Consider the following 21,252-nt stretch of genomic DNA (forward strand, 5'->3'; position numbering starts at 1 on the left):
CATGGATACTTTCATTGTATAAAGTTTTATTTTGATAGGAGTAAGGGAAAAAAAAAATAGCCCCATTGTCTGGCCTTACTGGCACACATCTTGGATTGATGAGAATTAAACATATTTCCTCAACTAGGATTTCTTAGGACTTTTAGTATGTTGTTCTGGACACCTTATAGAAATGATCTATGCGGAAAAAAATATTTTACTATTAGTTTTATTTTTGGCTCCAAAATGAGTTACTTTGCCTGGACTATTAGTAAATACGCTAGGTAGGCTGCACATCCGTTGTCATGTGACTAGATTAACCAGAAGGGGGCAGCACCATAACAAATAATGAGGGCAATGATGCGTGCTAAAGCACTCGCAACAAACTGAGCTTTGTCTCTCATTTATTCGGAAGATTACATCAGACTCGGCCAGATTGGGAGGGAAGGCCTTTAAAAAATCATTTGCACAGTGAAATTATGACCGTGATGCGGTGATAAAGGCAAAATGAAGCCGGATAGCGCAGGCATCAGATTTGTTGGGGAGTTCAAGACGGTTTGCATTAGAAGTGATGGGGGGAGAAGATATCTGGATCCCGTATAAAACCCCGTGAGATTCCAACCGCTTGGCCAGACGGAGCCGACCTCATCCACCACATCCTGACCGTGATTGTGAGAACATCCTTCAGCAAATCAGCAGGGAATGAGGAGGAATTTAAGGCGTGCATGCATGAAAATCTGACACTGATGCACCACTGTTGGCCTCTGTAACGCCGCGTTATGGAAATAGGAGGATAACGGTATTCAGGCGGCTTTTTGCTGGCAGTGGCACCAAAATAAACCTGTCGGTCGTGAGCACGTGCTTTTGAACTAGACGTTTGTCTGATCAGACCGACGGAATGGTGTCTTTGAGATGTCACAGGAGCAGGTATATATGGGCCACTCTGGGAGTGCTGGCGTTGTTGTGGCTCTATATCTTCCCCGTGTACAGGATTCCCAGTGACAAGGAAATGGTGGATGAGGTTCTGCGGCAGGGACAAACATGGAGAAGAAACCAAACGGGAGTAGATCTGTACAGGTATTTCCATTCGTTTAATATCACATTCATGCATTCATTTCATTCAATCATCTATGATGGGCAAGGCCACTTATCTGTGATGGAATTTTAAATGGCATTTTAATGTCAGTTGTCTCTGTAACTGTAATTAAGTAAATGGATTGAATGCACAAAGTATCTCGTACATGTAATCTGGCTTTCATGCTGATATGAGTATTGCAGAGTGCAGACATCTCCCAGGAAAACCGATTATGAGAACGCGCATGCGCATAGGGGGAAGATTTGTTTGAAACGTTATCTGTCCCCGCTCTGAACTCCCAGAAAGGGTGGGCATTGTGACGTCATAAATAGGTTGATTCTGTTTGGTAAATCTCATGATTGATATATTGAGTTATATTTTACAAAGAAAGCGAAGCATATGTATGAAGGACTAAAAATGACAGAACGAAAAATAAATAAATAAATAAAAGTAGAAATAAATAAATAAATGCAGAAATAATAGTGAAAATAAATACATTTTGGTAATATAAATGGCTATTTCTGTATTTTTACATGTATTTATTTATTTATTTATGCATTTCTATATGTATTTATGTATTTATACATTTATTTATATATTTATGTATTTATATATTTATTTATTTATATATTTATATATGTATTTATTTCTACATTTATTTATTCCTACATTTATTTATTTCTGTATTTCCACATTTCTACATTTCTTTCTTTCTGTATTTCCACATTTCTACATTTATTTTTCCCTGCGCATGTATGCTAATTGACTATGGCTAAGCCACGCCCCCTCCACTCACTCAGTCAACTTTCGGTAACAGGCGCTATGGCAGCAGTCACAGTAGGAGACATTTCACAGGAGGCAATTGATGATTTTTTTGGAGACAGAAAGATTATATATCATCTCGAAGTCACCAAAGGGGCCTTAACTATGCATTGGAGGGTTATATTAATAATTTTATTGTTGAGAAGGTCGATAAGCTTCAGCTCCAGACAAAGATTTACAGTTCACAGTGTAAACGTTATAGTTTGGTGCTATTTCGCTTCAAACGCTCGCTTTATACGCGTGTCCTATTTGCTTTGGATTCAAAATGTTCAAGCGTCGAACTAGACGCGATACGCGCGAATTTGACGCTCTATTCGCGTTTGGTGTGAGCGCAGAATAATGAACAGGCTGCGATGTCAAGATTGCAATACTGGAATGTGTGTGTGTGTGTGTGTGTGTGTGTCAGAGAGCGGGCGCGATCGAACAGTGGAAACATAAAAACATACTCCATTTTGTTCATACAGGACATAATTAAAACTGCAAAGTGTTTACCCTACTTATATTTGTGTAAAACACAACATTGTGCTTTTGTCAAACTGTAAACTCTTGTCAAACTGTAACCTACAACTGTCACCCAACCAAAATCACACACACACTGTTTAAAAGCCAAAATGACAAGAAAAAACATAAAAACGAATGAAAACTGACTAACTGCAATGCATTGCAATGGACGCGGAAGCAGAGAATGTCCGTGTATTGGGTTAGCTATGCGTACTGTGATTGGCTCATCGCGTTTGGGGGCGTGGCTTAGCCATAGGTCAATTAACATACATGCGCAGGGAAAAATAAATGTAGAAATGTGGAAATACAGAAAAAAATAAATGTAGAAATGTGGAAATACAGAAATAAATAAATGTAGAAATGTGGAAATACAGAAATAAATAAATACATATATAAATATATAAATAAATAAATATATAAGTAAATGTATAAATACATAAATAAATACATATAGAAAAGCATAAATAAATAAATAAATACATGTAAAAATACAGAAATAGCCATTTATATTACCAAAATGTATTTATTTTCACTATTATTTCTGCATTTATTTATTTATTTCTACTTTTATTTATTTATTTATTTATTTTTCGTTCTGTCATTTTTAGTCCTTCATACATATGGACGTTATGGTTGTTTTGCGGTGTGGCATTTAATTTCATAACCATTAGGCACATTTTCCCTCCAAATTCTTATTACCATAATGCACAACACAAAAATATCATTCTCATGAATGGAATGCAAAAAAATGTTCGCATTTAAAATGTGAAGTTTTTATATAAAACATTTGTTGTGCTTCCTAGTTTGATTTAACTCATTTAATAGTTTATTTAAATGTAAAAAGGCTTCAGTTATGAGAAACTCCATTAGACATGGTAATTAATAGAAAAAAAAATGTACTTCATTGACATAAAAGTAATGTCATAAAATAACGTGTGACATTTCAAAACATTCAAGAGAAATCTTTTCTAACAATAAATCTTTACTAACACTTTTTATCAATTTAACACATCCTTGCTGAATAAAAGTATTCATTTCTTTCACAAAAAAAGAAAGAAAAAAATTACTGACCCCAAACAGTTGAACGGTAGAGTTATTTTAAATTGTAATAATATTTCACAATATTGCTGTTTTTTTCTGTATTTTTGATCAAATAAATGCAGGCTTGATAAGCATAAGAGACTTCTTTCAAAAACATAAAAAATAGTAATGTTCTGACCTGGTATATTGTGTGCGTGTCATTAGATTTTGGTTTGAAATTTATTGGGACAAGTTAACAGTTGCAAAATGATTCATGTCAGTATTTTGTTAAATTAGAAATAAATCTGTTGGTCACAATCGAAAAGACCGGCTGTGAAACATTACTGGAACCTGTTTGGACAGTGGATGCCAAAATTATTCATTTGAATATTCTTTTGCTTTCCGTTTGTGCTTGCTTTCAATTTGGTCTTCAGATTAGTTTGTGTAATGCACAGCCATTGTTCTGCTAAATAAAAGACTTTATGCTTTCAAGAATGTGTGCTTGTTCTCAGTCAATTAGAAAGGACATTTTCACAAGCCCTTTTCTGTTGTCCCTTCTGCTAATGTTTTTTTGTCTTGTTTGGCAGGAAGCTGCTGACAGAATGCTGTGATCCAAAGAAGATGTTTGCGATTACTAAGGAGAACTCTCCAATAGGCAAAGTCTTGTGGTATGATGGGGAGATCTACCATTACCACACGGTCAACAATGAAACCTACCCGTTATTTGTTCAGGTACCGTCTTTCATAGAAAGAAGAGCCCCCAAAAATGACTAGCTTATAAAAGCAATGGCATATTTCCACTCGTGGTGTTTTAAATCAAAGTCCCATGTTGCTTCAGATAAAATTTACTATAAAATGTAGCTATGAATGTGGAAGTGTTTGGAAGAGAAGCAGTTGGTCCAGATTTGTATTTTTTTTTTCCACCCCCACTCTCCATGAGGCTCAGCATTGCGCTCTGCCTTCTAAAAATAAACAGGCATGGGAGAGACACTCGCATGGGTCCTGATTGTACTGGGCACCATGCCGCCTTTCAGTCGCAATGTTCCTCCTACACTGTCTCAGAGCCCACGCTCATTTTTGGCCAAATACACACTGTAAAGTTTCAGGAGTGAAAAACGCATTTAAATGCAGGAGTGAATCCCTTAAATTATCGTTCTATGTGCTGAACTTTGCTGAAAAGCTGAAGCTTTTTTGGGGTTGTTGTTTCAGCTTCAGTTTATGTAATTATTAACGCTTTCCCCACCAGCGCTTTTTTTTTTTTTTAAACAGTGTGTTTTTGTAGCCTGGGATAACCCAGACAAACTTCTGGCAAATTTAGATTTGCTCTGCAAGTTAGTCTGGCAAAGAGCCCATTCAAGCCGATTTCTAATCCGTCCAAATCGAGGCACCAATCAGAAACGTTGAGGCGGGCTTTACACGATGACGATCGCTCTGATTGGTTTTAGGTCTATCCAATTGCGCCCAGAGGCATTTGAGCGACGTCCGTTGGTGAAGCGCACCAACTTTTAAATGCATTATTATATGCAAATTGCAAACACATGAGGACAGTCTCCATGAAAGACCCACTGGCAGATGAACGTGCTACTACATTTCTCTCCGAAACGGTAGGAAATTAAATTAGATTTAATAGAGGATTTTAACTGTGACAAGATGATTGACAGGGCAGTTTACGTGACAGGATGCACGCGACAGATCCGTCCGATAAAGATGACGAAGTAGTATGTCCCAAAGCTTGCCTACTTTTTTGCTACACATTCAAAAGTAAATACCTTTTCTTCACAAAAAGAGTACATACTTTTATGGCGTAGTGTAACTTAGGCGAATTGGGACGCAGCATATGGCTTTACACGATGACGATCGCTCTGATTGGTTTTAGGTCTATCCAGTTGCGCCCAGAGGCATTTGAGCGACGTCCGTTGGTGACGCCCTTTGGAAATGAGTTATTAATGAAGCTTTGCCAGACCATAACTCAGTTACTACTGAGAATTGTCTGGTTTTAACCAGGCTAGCGTTTTTGATCATTTTCACAATTTTTATGGCCCCCGGTATATTTTGTTGTATGAATATCTGAACATGCAATATATCAAAAGAAAGAACAGACCCTCTGCTTTTAAACAAAAACCCATTTTTATTCTAGCATAATGCATTCTTTTTTATCAAAGGTTGAATGTGGGTGAGTTTCATAAAAAAAGGCAACATTTTGAGCAAAAAGCTGAAAAAATCACTTTTTTGTCAGACTATGTACTATGATTTATGTAGTGTTTATTGTTGTTGATCGCGTTATTTTACATATGCATATTATTACATATGCTATTGCTTGTTTCTGCGTCGTCTTCGCATGCGTTTTGATCAGGAGATTCAGTACTCTTTCAGAAGATGCATCATAGCGCCCCCTACCGTATAACAGTGAAAACATGGAAAGCCGGAAAAATTCCGTCCATGGCGGGGAAAGGGTCGCGATATTTCGGTCTTATTTTCAGCTAAGTATTTCTATTTATTCATCTCTCTAATCATATGTCATTAACAATTAGTAGTTCAATTCGTACGCACTGCGCAGAATTTTTGTAAATGCGGTTGTCACTACCTGCATTTTTTGGTTCCTTCTGTAAATAACTGAACTGTGTGTTTACAGCACAAAAGGGTGAATTGTTAACGAATTTAGCTGCAGTGTAGTGTGTATGTGGCCATTGATGCATACACAAACGCACAAAGCAATATCCTACACACACTCTCAAAAGCCCCCACGTTTTTCTAATCTAGTTACACTGTGATTATTCAATGAGATCTATGGGTAATGAGGACTTATTACTGTGGACTCAATGTCTTTTTTTTCCTCTGAATTTTATAGTAGAATGTGTTATAAATTGGTCATTTGTGTCTAGAAAACCTACACGATGCTCACTGTCAATCTCAGTATCAGGTTTCAGAAGAACAAGAGTGTCAGCATACGGCAGACTTCCTGTAATTTAATTTATCCTTTTAATCTGCAGAAGAAAAAAAACCATGTAATGTGTTTATCACAGCATATGCACTTGATCATACAAGAGCTTAATTTTCCTGAGGGATTTTTGCATGAATGTTCACTTACTGGTTTCAAAGTGAATGCTATTGATTGATTGGTTGGCTGGTTGGTTGGTTTATTGATTGATTGTGGGATTTACAGTTGTAATTCATCTCATTATCTCGCTTAAGTCAAAGTACCATATGCTTATGGTAATGTCATGTATATTTATTTCCAATTCAAATGAGCTTTATTGGGGTGAATGTGTGAAATAGCACAATATTGCCAAAGCAATAGATACGAACATCTAGATAAATAAAAGCAGGAAAAACATATGTGTCCATAATCATATTATACATAAATGTTATCACAATTAACATAAAAGACTAAGTAAATGAATACAGAGAGCAGTTATAAAGGAAAAAGAGTGTTCAGCCTTTGTCCCGCATATGATGGCAGGAGTACACATGCTGCGCTGCCAGGTGGATACTTTTCTTTATCTTCCAAAATATATATAATATTGTAATAGTGCTATAAATATTATAATATATATAGTATATGTATATTATGTGTGTCTGAGCAAATGGATATTCGTTTCAGTCAAAATTACACTCTGAATGATTATAATTATATAAGTGTCCAGTTTTGTACTTGATTTATTGTATGTATTGGGTAAGACTCCAAACAGTAATGCATCATAATTATGACTGAATGAGCCACTTTTCAAACCATATACCAACTGTGAGAGAGCCAATGCATGATGTAGCTGCACCTCTTATTACTTCTGTATTGACACACATATAAATAAAAAGACCCAAGCTAAGCTCTTTTGGCTTGGACCAGTAAGAAACCTCTTAGCAATACCATAGGAACTACCCAGAATACCTTAGCAGCCACTTTGCAATACACGAATAACTACTCAGGGCGCCTTTGATAGTATATTTTCTTTCAGAATCTGGTTTTGATTTGTAGATTTAAACCAAGGAAATCCTACAACTCATTTAGAAGGCAAATGTCTGATGATGAGCGTTTAATTATGTATGCGAGTGAGATGAAAATGCTGGCCTGTGATGCTAATGGATCACCAGGGGTTTTACAAAGGGTCTTTTCATTGATTCAGTTTCACTCAGAGGTTCACTACTCTTTGAAGTATGTGAATATTGAAGTATCCTTGATTTGAATATGTATTCATCAAAAGAAAACAATGGAAATGTAATTTGTGTGTGACTCTTTATTCTTTGACCCACTTGTGTAACTCCCACGATTTTTGTGTTGCTAGGATACACCATTGCATCTTCCTCTAAAGAAGTGTTCGGTTGTGGGCAATGGAGGGGTCCTGAAACACAGTGGTTGTGGAAATGAAATTGACCAAGCTGACTTTATCATGAGGTGAGAAGATGGTAATATTTTCTTGTTATGGACTTGGTGAGCGTGTCAAATTAAATAAAAAATGAGGGGTGTAATGATACCCTCATGTCACGATTCGATACATATCACAATACTGAACTCACAATACGGTATTATTGCGATACTCTAAGACATGGTAAAAGGTTAACAAAAAATGTACTGTTGGTTCAAATGCTAAATTTGGTGGAAATGAATAGGCTTGGACTTGGTGCTGGAAACCCAATGCACGGGACAATGGTGACACCAGAATAAAAATATCATGATTCTGAAGCTGAAAATACAGAATTATTTTAGACGAATATGCTTGCACTCTGTCACTGACTAGATATGTTTAAAATAATGCCATTTTTTACTGGTAACATAGGACATTTGACATTATCAGGACCCACAAATATTCCCCCATTGCATTATTATGCATTATATTCAACATTATATATAGCAGTTTAATGTAGTACTGACTAGGCCTAACTCTGAAAACTTGAATTTTTTTCTCAGTAATTTTCATTTTGTGCGAACTATACATGATGCATATTGTTGATACACATTTTTGTATTTCGATATATTGTTACTTCCCTAATATTTGCAGAACATGTCAAGTTTATATATAAACATATTTGCATGTACACAAGCTAGAACAAAGGTGAAATGCAGAGAACTCACTTATAATAGTAAATATTTTATTTAAAGGTAGGGTAGGGTAGGATTTTTCTAAAAAAAAAAACATTCCAAATTTGTTTAAACTGTCTTTATATACCAATACATAATTAAAATATAAGTACTCTGAAAAAGAGAGTATAAAAATCGAGTGTCTGTAGACCTCTCACGACTGTTGTAAACACAGCTAATTATTTCCATTCACTCCCACCCCCTCCCTTCTGGGCTCCTTCCAAAGCCACGCCCCCAAAACACATGAACGCGCGACGCCAAATGCTCAGGCTCAGGAAGACGCATTTATTTACCTGAGACGAGTGCAGAGGAAGGAGCGCAGTGCATGCAGTGACATCATGTCAGAATCACATAATAAAATACCTAACTTTATCACTATAAATATAAACAAATAAGATGTCTTTTAGTACTCACTATCAAGCTAGCATATCGATACTGGTAAAGTTTAAAATATATTTTGTTTGATTTGGTAACGAGCTATATTTAGGCTATAGGTAACGAGCTATATTTATAAGGCAAAGCTAAAAACAGGTTGCACTGATACACGTTTTTCCATTACCATCAGTTAAACCAGTGGTTCTCAAACCTGTCCTGGAGGACCCCCAACACTGCACATTTTCTTTCTCTCCCTAATCAAACACACCTGATTCAACTCATCAGCTCATTATCACATGGGTTAATGAGCTGATGAGTTGAATCAGGTGTGTTTGATTAGTGAGAGAAAGAAAACGTGCAGTGTTGGGGGTCCTCCAGGACAGGTTTGAGAACCACTGAGTTAAACTGTGATGAAGGTGAATTTCGTGTAAGAGTCATAACATATACGGTGTTTTGCATGTAAGAGTTTTCATGATGAAAACATTGTTGACTCTGATGAGGACTAACGTTACACTCCGGTGACAAGTATCGCATCGTCGGTTCAAGGACAGGTCCGGGGTCGAGGGCGAAGCAGAGGAGGTCGTTCAAGAGTGCGGGCAACCAGGGTCCGAGGAAGTAGTTTTTGCCTTGTTTGCCTTCGCTGACTGCATATGCAGGTGCTTTGAATTTTTAATGCTCTTTTTCTCTGCCATAATTTTACTCTTCGTAGGTTCCGCGCCTCTCTTGCACTCCTCAAATCAAACGGGTGTGCGCGCATATGGGCAGATCTAGCAACAGTGGTGGTAGCCATGGTTGCGAGAGTGAGTGACAGTCGCCCAAACCAATCAATTGTTTCGTCCCGGATGGAAATAATGAGCTGTGTTTATTGCAGATTAAAAGGTCTACAGTCACTCGATTTTTAAACTCTCTTTTTCAGAGCACTTACATTTTAATTATGTATTGGTATATAAAGACAGTTTAAACAAATTTGAAAAAAAGTTTTTTATAAAAATCCTACCTACCCTACCTTTAATAGTAAATTTCTTTATGAATGTGGTTGCAGAAAAGGAATGACTTTAACTGTTTCTTGAAAGTAGAGATGGTTTCAGCAAATTGCGTGAAGGTAGGCAGTTCGTTCCATCTAATGCCCGTTTCACACATACTCTGTTTGCAGTGCGTATGCGGTGCAGGAGCAGCTCGCGCTATAGTGCTTTCACATATGCTGCATTTGCAGAGTGTAACTGATCCACGGCTGTACCACAAACACATTCTCACTATTTTTATTTCAAATCGAGAAGTTATGCAGCAACTTTTATTTAAAAAAAGTTTTGTCAGCATTGCGATTCTCTTTGCACACACTCTTTAATGGACGTATGCACGTTTAAACACAATTAAAACAACGTATTATTCCATGCATTACTTCTATATATATGAAGTTGCTCAAGCAAGTGGTCAAATATTTAACCATGCACTTATATTAAAATTGCAAACATTTTAAATTAAAACTTAAAATTGACAAAAACAGCCGACTCTCATGCCTTTTCTTTTGCATTTAAATTTTTATATAATAAATCTTGCATGTCACAAAGAACTTGTTTTTCCACTTCCACGAATGAGACGAGTGTTGTTCATTATGTCACCTTGTTGAGGTAAATAGTATAGTTTTCCTTGCTTTACCCCGGTCTTAAAGGGCACCTATTATGACTCTTTTCACAAGATGTAAAATAAGTCTCTGATGTCCCCAGAGTATGTATGTGAAGTTTTAGCTCAAAATACCCAACAGATCATTTTTTACAGCATGTTTAAATTGTAATTTTTTGGGGCTCAGAAAAAAGCGCTGTTTTAGTATGTATCCCTTTAAATGCAAATTAACTGCTGCTGCACGGCCCAGGGGGCGGAGCCTCACAAGCTCCCGCTCAGAACCAGAAGGACAATCTCAACAGAAACTCTGTTGCGGTGTTCATTTCGACTCTGAGTCACACAATAATGCCCACAGAGCCAGAGAATATATGCTGTATGGAGATAGAACAGGTATAGTTTAGTTTAATTACGGTTATAACTTATTTGTCATCTGCTTTTATCCACTATTAATACAAGCCTGCTGTAGCAAAACCCGTCCGAATGATGACCAAAATATACTGACGAGTTCAGTGAAGTTTATTGTACATCACACAAAAGATGAAGCGTTAGTTTTACTCCAGAGAATCACTGTAAGAGCTGAATAAACACAGTGTAAGAAGTGAGCATTAAAGTCTTATCCATAAACACTCATTACAACTAACAGTAAACAAATATATACACACCTTTTCAGTGGGTGCTTAATAAACTGGTAAACCTTATATCCGTAAAATGACTCGATGAGCTGTCATAAAGAGCGTGCTCTCACTTTAATTTCTGCCGTGGTCAGTAATGTTAGTCCTGTCGCTCTGAAGACTGTAAGCTGGATCACGAACAGCACAGATCCATCCTTGAGTAACAACGGGAGTAAATGAAGACTGCTATGTTCATTCTTACATCCAACAACAACACACCTCAATCGCTTAGGAGACATTCTTGTCTACAGCTGCTCAAGCATCGAAACAATGGCAGACTCTTTGTCCAGCTCACTCAGGGTGGGTCTATGCTCAAACTGAAGTGTCAATCAACAGTCGTGGGAGGGGCCTGTGCAATTCTACGTCACATTGCATAGAATCTGAGAACAGCTCATTCTGAGAGAGTGCTTATGATTTATTGAGATTGTAAAAAAAACCACTGGGTGGATTTTTATCATTCTAGGGTGGTTTTGCTCACACACTGCCAACACACATTTATGTTCAAACACCATGTAAAAGTGAATTTTGCATAATAGGTGCCCTTTAAAGTAAAAAGATGACTGTGAAAAACAGTAGTATTTAATTAAATACATTTATGGTGAGATTACTACATTTTATTTAATTAAATGCATTTATGGTGAGATTATTATATTTTCATGTCTATCTGTGTTCAGTTTGACCACGAACCATGCGCTGTCACTTTAATTCAGCGCGTGCAGCACAGCAAAAATAGACTCGGTGCGGAAACGATCGCTGCACTGCTGTATACGCACCGCACCTGGAACGCATTGCCAGACCACATCCGTGTGCAGTGTGAAAGCTCTAACCTGTTAACATGGGTGCAGAAAAAAATACGCACCGCAAACGGAGTATGTGTGAAACGGCTGTAAGAGGAGTGAAAGGGCAGTCCTCAAGGCCATAATCAAAATCCTTGAATTTGTATTAGGCAGCTACAAGTAGACAGTGGAGTGTTTCCATATCCAGGACAAGTTGTCTGAAGGGCATGCAGAGATGGAAGCTGGGCATTGGGGTTAGATTGTGTCTCAGGGGCTAGAGTGTGTCGCTATGTGCTAACCCAGGAGAGTCCAATCCTGCTCCTGGAGTATGGAAGCTTATGGGTAGCAAATGTCATTGCTAATTGTGATAAAATGCAATTTCATTTCATTGCTTATGGGCCATTGACAGGGCGGGACGGGCACGTGATCGGCTCAGAATGCATTTTCAAATTGCACATTGAATTTTGCTACATTCATTGCGGGACACTTAATGGAAATGCAATTGCAAGTGTCTTAACTGTGAGTGTAAATGCAATTAAGAAAAAATTACATTTAAATTACAATTTTGCTACAATTTTTGCTTGAACATGTTAAACGCATCTAATCATTTCTGTAATACATTTCAATTTAAATTTTGCAACTTATAAAGCGTTAAAATATGTATTCAATTTACATATTAAAACTAGTGTATGAAATGGCAAATGTAAATTATATAATTGAATTTTCATTTTCATTTTGCACCAAAAGTTTCACAAATGTATTGGAAAATTTAAATTTAAATACAGAAATGCATTGCCATTTTACATATTGCATTGTGATTTTGCATTTCAAATTGAATATTGCTACTCATAAGCTTTCATACTGGAGGGCCACTTTTCATGCAGTGTTTTTAGATTCTGAAGACTGCTGATTCTGTCATTATTTAGATGCTCTGGTCCTTCCAGACTTTCATTACTGTATTTAATTAATAAATGTAAGACTTTGTTGTTTTAATGACATGTTTTATGACATAGAGTAACATCACTCCCAACAACCATTTTTCTTCAATCCCTCTTCATCTCCTCTACCTCTAGATGTAACCTTCCTCCTCTGTCCAAAGAGTACACCGCTGATGTTGGTACCAGAACACACCTGGTGAGCGCAAATCCTAGCATTATTGAAAAGAGGTATGTTGTCTTCTCCTCACTTTATTTTGGGAGGGTTTATATGATTATTTAATCACAATACCAACAATTCCATATTGGATAACAATAACAATGATTTGGATTCCAAAGTGGCATATATTAAAATTGTTTAATTGAATTAGCTTTTGTTTGTTAGCTTTTTTATGATTATTATTTTAGTATTAACATTGTATTGAAACTTTTGACATCACTAATGGGCACACATAAATCCATTTTTTCATCTCTAAAGTCAAACTCGGATAAATTGAGTTGTTGTTTTGATTTGGCACTTTATTTTTGTCTTTGTCCACCCACAAGACTGTAGTTGTTTCAATAAAATAATGCTTCTCTCACTCACTCTCACACACTTTTTTTCTGACTGTTCCATGTCTTGTTCAACTTATTTTACAATTACAGTGCATTCTGTTGTCTGACAGTTCATAATTCTTCTTTGTGAAACCGCCAGAAGCTATTTGTGGCTTCTGGGGAAGTCAGTAGCATGCGGCAAACAGCATGACAGAATTGTCCGAAAAGGACTCTCAGTTCCCCAAACAGCCTACATGTCTTGAGGGATGGATATTGACCTTTCTTAGTGGATTATCTCTTTTACTTCTTGCATTAGCTGGCATGAGATCTCTAGTCTCAAGTGCATTGGTTTTAGTACTACCATGGTCAAATATTTTAAATTTAATTATTTATTTTTATTAATATGCTTGTGTTCTAATTAGGGCTATGCGATTAATCGTAATTGATTTTTGGCTTCCATCGATTATGAAATTAAGATAATTGAGGTCAAACAATTGTTGCGCCACTGCCGCATTCCATCCAGCGCATCTTCCTTTCCTTCACAGCAGTGTTCTTTCGTTCCACCCTAAAAGCCCAAACTCAACATCCAAATCTGCCAAACAAGTTAGTGTTGTAAAATGCAGTCTGCTTTTGGCAAACTGCGGGACGTTTGATATTAAGCAGTGTTATTAAAAGCGCATTAATCCACAAAAGATACACTGTTCCCCAGGTCGGCTTTCTGTGTGCACGTTCCAAGTTGGAGCTGAATGCGGATAAAATGTCAAAATGCCTTATTGGAGAGTATTTATGTAAACACTGTGGGTTATGTCTTAAGTAAACGTACACGGTTGAGAAAGAAAACACGTGTGTAACAGTATATTGGATCCGTGCATTAGCTCTTAAAGTGACAGCAGCTTAATAAACCTGCTGCAGTCTGTCATTAATGATAATCAAACAACAAAGGAATAACTTAAGTACCTTTAATAAGAATTAATCTATATTTACTGTGTACAGTAAGACTATGCAGTGTTATTTTACATATGATTATTACATTTTGTGTTGTAGGCTATTACTTGTATTTGTTCTGTTGTACCTATTTATTTGTCAGTTTTGTTTGTAAGTAGTTTCTTTGTTCTTATTGTATTGCTGACTGTTTACTTGCCTTATGTAATTGAGGACCTTTTTCTTACGTTAGTTAACCTAGTATTAGTTTTTCTGAATTAATTGTGAATTTTTACTGATATTAAAAATTACTTGTATTGTGAAATAAGACTTTGATCACATCGCCTACCAATAATTGTGATTTCAATATTGGATCCACAATTAATTGTGATTTATAATTTTTGCCATAATCGAGTAGCCCTAGTATTACAAGTATTCGTAAGGTATTTCAGAAATTCAGAAACCAGCTCAAGCACTTTATTTATTATAACTTTATTATTCACTCAAATTCACTCAATGCCAAAGAAGGATGTCTAAGAAGATACAGTATAAATAAAGAGCTAAAGTTAGCCATGGCTCATGGACTGACAGTTAGATTATATAAAAAAATAAAATCCCATCAGAGAATTCACAATATCCATTGTGGCCACAGTGAAAATTACAAAATAAAAAAAATCTTTAAAATGAAACAATTGTTACAGAAAGGATAGTTTTCAAACATGAAACACTGGCAGGGATATTACACAAAAATGGCAACATCCACAATTGTTTTGTACCAAAGTAGTGATATTATGATCTTATAAGGATCCTTTTATCTTCTTATTATCCTATATTCTATGACTGTTTTGACTTATCTAATCAATCCTCTTTTTCCTCATCAGCTTTCAGAACCTGCTTTGGTCCCGCAAATCCTTTGTAGAGAGCATGAAGGCATATGGTTCCAGCTACATCTACATACCAGCATTCTCTATGAAGCCCGGCACTGACCCCTCTCTGCGGGCATACCATACCCTTGCAGACTCCGCCTCCAGCCAGACCGTCCTCTTTGCTAATCCAGACTTCCTTAAAAATGTCGGTCGATTCTGGAAGAACCACGGCGTCCATGGCAAACGGCTCTCCACAGGGTTGTTCTTGGTGAGCCTTGCCCTTGGCTTGTGTGAAGAGGTGACCACTTATGGTTTTTGGCCATTTTCGGTGGGGCTAAATGAGCGACCGGTCAGCCACCACTATTATGACAACATTCTCCCATCCTCGAGATTTCACGCCATGCCTGAGGAGTTCCTGCAACTCTGGCACTTGCACAAGAGCGGCACACTGCGCATGCGGGTCGGCAATTGTGAGAAAGAGGCCCAGGAGCTGAAGAGCAAAAAATAAGTGGAATGGTTGCCAGGGGCAACTCCATTTATCCCCACAGGAACAGGACGGCCATCCTGTGATTAGCATGAGAATACTGTGGCTTGTGAGGTGATGCCCCACCCCCCCAATCTGGGCCTCTCTTTGGTGTCTATATGCTTGACCCTCAACTGCTACTAAAACCCTTCCCTCTTATTGCCAAGGGACTGTTGAAAAAGACTTGCATGCGTACCCATCCTCATGTATGCGCTCACTGGAAGCTTGTGTTTCTGTAGAAGTACCGGGGGTGATGGGTGATTGGGGATTGGGGGGGGGGGGGTGCGCATATAAAATGCATCTTTTAAATGCATTTAAAATATGCATTTAAACTGCATCTACCAGCAGTTGGACCCTTGAACCTAGGGGCTATTTGTTCACTTAATGTAAAGATAGATTAGGGAAGGAGCTGCTTCAAACAATGTCTTAAGATCTTTAAATGGGAAAGCAGAAAAAGAGAGCAATGCTTTGATCGCATATTTTTTGTTTTTGTCTTGGACTGATTCTTTTGGAGATTTGAGGAACTGGGAAAAGGAATAATGTGAAAATCGTTCGTGCAGTGTCTGAATTTATACAAATCAGTGTAAAAACAGGTTTAGCCTGTAAAAGGGAAAAGGACATTGAATGTAAACGCTGTACAGCCAGCGTTTAAAAACCCATTTCATAAATTTGAAACCGGTTTAAAGTGAAGGCTGCCGGTTCATGTATTATTGTGAGTAAGTGTTTCTGGTTTTATTTATTTTTAAAGTTCAGTGAAACGGGACCTCTACTGAGAAACATCTTGTCAGTCTAGATCTGTCGTGAGATAGATTTTGTACATGACACAGTTGTCATGTTTGGATTGGGAAGTCATGGGTTGAGAGAACACGTCCAGTTTGAAGACTTCCACAACAATGGATGAAAGGCTTTGGAAGACGTCGAGGCACAAATTCCATAGAAGAGGGAGTGAATGGTTCGCGTGCCAATGAAAGTGCGATAACCTTCTGGGTGACTCCTGTGGCAGCATCTTTAGTTATCATTTGTGTTATATGTGTTTGGGAATCAGGCATTGATGTTACGCAGTGGTGGAATGAGCCATTGTGACATGGTTGAAGGGGCACCAATCATACGATAAATGTTTTTTTTGCCTGCTAAGGTGCTGGACACCTGGTTTGGAACATGTAAATAGTCAATCACCAGTTTTGTTACTGTTTCCACAAGAATCATGGGTTCTCTGAATGTAATGGCAGCCATTTTGTGGTCTGCCCAGTAACATGTTTCCTTGACTTATTAATAGGCATTTGTGTGTGTGTGTGTGTGTGTGTGTGTGTGTGTGTGTGTGTGTGTGTGTGTGTGTGTGTGTGTGTGCGCGCGTTAAACTGCACACAGGGAATTAGGTTTAAATCTTGTAGGTGCTAGCTGTAACGCATGCACTCCAGGTTAGTCTGAATATACATCACTAACAGACAGTTGTAGGAAATATGCACTATAATGTATAAAGCCAGAAACCTCAGTACCAAAAATGAATATTCTTTCATTAATTACCCCTAAGACTTTTGTTTATCTTCAAAGCACAGAAGTTTTTTTTTTTTATGAAACCTGAGAGATTTCATGAAGTCCAAGGAAAAACTTGAATGGACTTTCAGAGGGAATCTTCCACTTTGATGCTTTAAAATATTCACAGAGAGATCATAAAAGCAAGCAAGTGGTTTAATCCAAGTCTACTAAAGGCGCACGATGGCGTCATATAATTTTATTTAGGCTTTTATTCATTTATGAACATTGCTTAGAACAATGCATGCTTAGCACATGGCAAATATGATAAACGGAAACTCAATGGTACTTTCTTGACACCTGAGAACAAACCTCATTGGTTCTCGCTTGAACTTTTTTAAATAGTTTGGTGCACTTTGGTAGCCCAAGTTTTGGACTTTAAATGAAGAGACCGAAATCTCTCAGGTTTGTCTTAAGGGTTTAGAACGACATGAAGGTGTGTAAATGATGATATAAATGATATCATTTACTTTTTTTTTTTTTCTGACAATGGAGTTGCCTTTAAATGTTTCTGCCATCTAAAGAAGGTGTGTTAGCATTCAGATAGCTAGCTGTAAACATGTCGTCAGTTTAACGAACTTGGTTTGTGAGATTTTCTTCAAACTGTTCCATCATCTAATTCTACAGTCAGTTTTCTAAATGTAGAATTAGAAAACTTGCGCTATGGCGCCTTCTGTGGCAAAAAAAGTGGACTTGGACCTGATTCTGAAATGTGTTGACATTTTTAGCTAGAAGTGGTTGTGTACACATTCTTGCGTAGACTGTTTTGTGCATTAATGTTTCTAAGTTGGCCTAGACCTACTGCAGGCTATTTAATCGTTGCCAAAAAACAACCAGGTCACATTTCACCCCAATGAAAAGAAAAGAAACTGACAATTTGACAATTTTCCCTGATATTCTTATTATCTTAATGTGTTTGGGAAATAAATGACAAAGGAACGGATGTACAACAAATAATGCTGCATAAATACATAAATGTGTACCTCCAGAAGTATTAATTGTCATTAAAAAGGTAATTTTTTTCTTTAGATTTTGGGGTGAATGTGACCGAGGAGTGTTTTTAAATGGTTTCTTGAGGTTTGCCCTGATAGCAAAGGAAATGTGTGCCGTCATTTGAGTATCTTGAGTATTGAGAAATTACCATTACCATATGTTCACACTTTAAGCCAATGAGTGCCTTTATCAGTATTAAAAAAGGCCAAGGACATAATTTTTATCAAGGACAAGTTTTGAGTCTAAGGATTATTTATTTTATTCCCTCAAACTTAACCTCAATTGTTTGTTTTTTTGTTAGGATTTTTCAATCAAGGCTGATGTGTAACAATGCAGAAAGACTTATAATTTATGATGAGTGAAGTTAAATTCCTGGATGGAAGTTTCACATTATCTTAGCATGCGGTTGTTGAAGGACCAACATACTGTACATTACTGTAATTTTTTTAACATTGCTTAATTGGCATAAAACCACATCTTTATCGTACATGAAGCTTAGGAAAGTGTTAAATGCAGGAGCTGATGATTATCTTAATTTTTTTCCACCTTTTTGTGCTGTTCAGTTTTGTGAAAGAGTGAGGTTGTAGTTTGTAAGTAGGCATGCACGACTGTGATATGTAATTGGTTTTTGAAGCTGATTTTGACTGAGAAACTCACTATTAATGTATTTTAAGTTTTGCCCTGTGAGCCATATGAGGGTGTGTGCCCTGCTGAAACTGAGCTTACCTCAACTGTTTTATTCACTTAAATTCACTGATGAAACTCATGGGAGCTTGGATCTTAGGTATTTAAGTACATTTTACTCCGCTAAGTTGTAAATGTGTCCTATCATGTCAATTCCTGGCTCAAGCAGTTGGGTAATGGTTTTTGTACTTGAGCATGTAACAATCTAACAGGAACGGGGCTAAACGTTGTTTACGGTCCACATGAGTTATGCCAATATTGAAAAACAATTGTGTTAAAAGTAAGCAAATACTGCTTTCAAACAATAAAGACGTCCTGTCAACTCATCTGCTGCAGTGTGTGTCAATTGCATCTATATTCATTTAGATTTGTGTCTTGAAATGTTGTATATAATATTGGATTTCCTTTCAGTACATGTGCTTCACAAGACAGACAGCCTATCTAAATACCCATTTCCTGTCCAATACATTTTTAATGGTCAGGGCCCAGCTGTCTTCTTGGAGATGGCCAAAGGCGTTATTTGTTGAGAGAGAGAAATGAAGAGGGAGAGAAATGTTTATTTAGTTAGTTATTTGGGAAGCAACTTTTTTTCCAAAACTATTGAACCCGGAAAATTCTCCTTTATTTTTGGTCCATAAGTAACCATTTAATCAGAGAAAAAAAATGTATGACCATTCAGCATACGCATAATGGTTTCTAAGGTTCCATGTATGTAACTGTGAGGCTTTATTTTCTGGAATAATAATGCGTTTCATACTTGTGTGGGTGTTCAGGTTGGAGGTCTGCTGCTACACTGAGTCTCCAGTGAGGTCAATGACTTTTTTTTAAATTAGCCAAATGGGTGCTGTAAAAGGATTGCAATGCAAATTAGCAGAAGCAATTTTAAACACCCACATAAAAGTGTCTTTCCATTTGCAGACGGGCAACATTGTTAGGTAGCTATGCTTGCACACATTTTTGTTATATGCTTATAACATAGTATATATAGTTACATATATTCATAGTTATATATATAACAACATAGACTCAGAGGATCTTTGCAAGTGCATGCTTTTGCATGGAGCGCACAAGAGATGCACAACAGGATGCGGCTTCTAAAATTCAATGCATTTAATGTGTATTTACTTCTCTGCAAACAATCACATTGGCTACATTTCAGAAGCTTTCTAATTTGAAATGACCTGCATAGAAGACAAGTAGGCCTACTCGAATCGCAATACTGACATATTGATCCTCAGATTAACTCCTCTGCACTACGCACCATTAGAACTCCATTGTTTATTGTATCAGTAAAGTAATGTTTTTTCACATTACACATTTTTATCAGGCGAACCTGCAGAATTCATGGATTTTTCCAAAATTTTCTACAAGTGTTTGGAAAATTATTTAAAGGAGTAAACTGATGGTGTCCCATCATGCACACACGGGTGAGTTCCATCTTTTGTGGATAAGTCCATTGTCTATATTCAATAATGTGGCGATTCATAATGCGCAGTTCAAACAGAAGTTGCTTTCAAACCAAGTAACTTTCTGTTGGTCAGTGCAGCGAATTCACATGACTAACATTGAACCTGTTGCAAAATTCACATTGAAATTCACATTGAATTACTGATCGCGTGGATTGCTATACTGAAATGACTGGATTTTGACTGTGAAAATTTGTCCAACTGTAAATGTGACCGCACCTTTTTTTAAAGCTTTGATGTTATATATTAGTCATAGTATTGTTTTTTTTTTAATGTATATAATGTGCATGGTGTGTTTATTCTTGTAATTGCAACTTTTGATTTTGCAAACAAGGCTTTATTTCTCATTTTTGTGACGAGAGAATCTACAAATGGCTGGTAAATGGTAATGGCTGGTGCCACTGGGAGCCTCGTCAGACCATAATCTGTCCTTGTAGATATGGTGGCATCTACGCTAATTTTAGTGTCTTTGTTTATCCCAAGGTTTTCCCGCAGCCTGCCGGATCCTGGCTGTATCCAGATCTGACGAAGGACTTGCGCCTGGACCCGATGACAACGCAGTGCTGAAGTGCCAACTAGTCTCTCCCTATGGAGGATCCCTTTACCACTCTACAGATAAAGCGTTGCCGGAAAATTTGTTTCGCGTACCTACCCCGAGGTGATAAAATAAAATAAAATTCTGTATCAAAATTTATATGGAAAGACCAGTACTTTGTTAAGGCTTGGTTTGTAGGGAATTCCAAACCTGCGCACATATACAGTATTCAAACGCACATAACTATAGAACTAATTCTTAATGCGCATGTGAACGCCATCAGCGTTTATCACAGGTTCGCGTTTAAAGTCTGTGTATGAGAATGGTGTCGTCTTAGCAGCCCCTAATT

The 21,252-nt window shown here is 37.2% G+C and overlaps 1 protein-coding gene across 1 annotated transcript; it reads left to right on the forward strand.

Annotated features, from left to right (window-relative positions):
- The first annotated feature begins 244 nt into the window (after window positions 1-244).
- On the forward strand, window positions 245-19,228 carry st8sia1 (ST8 alpha-N-acetyl-neuraminide alpha-2,8-sialyltransferase 1). The gene is made up of 5 exons (XM_084111638.1): window positions 245-1,056; window positions 3,985-4,129; window positions 7,678-7,787; window positions 12,987-13,079; window positions 15,185-19,228. The coding sequence occupies exons 1-5, from the start codon at window positions 878-880 to the stop codon at window positions 15,675-15,677; spliced, it is 1,020 nt and encodes a 339-aa protein (XP_083967764.1). The 5' UTR covers window positions 245-877; the 3' UTR covers window positions 15,678-19,228.
- Window positions 19,229-21,252: the final 2,024 nt, after the last annotated feature.

Source organism: Abramis brama (assembly GCF_963993115.1).
Source record: "Abramis brama genome assembly, chromosome: 4".
NCBI classification, from domain to species: domain Eukaryota; kingdom Metazoa; phylum Chordata; class Actinopteri; order Cypriniformes; family Leuciscidae; genus Abramis; species Abramis brama.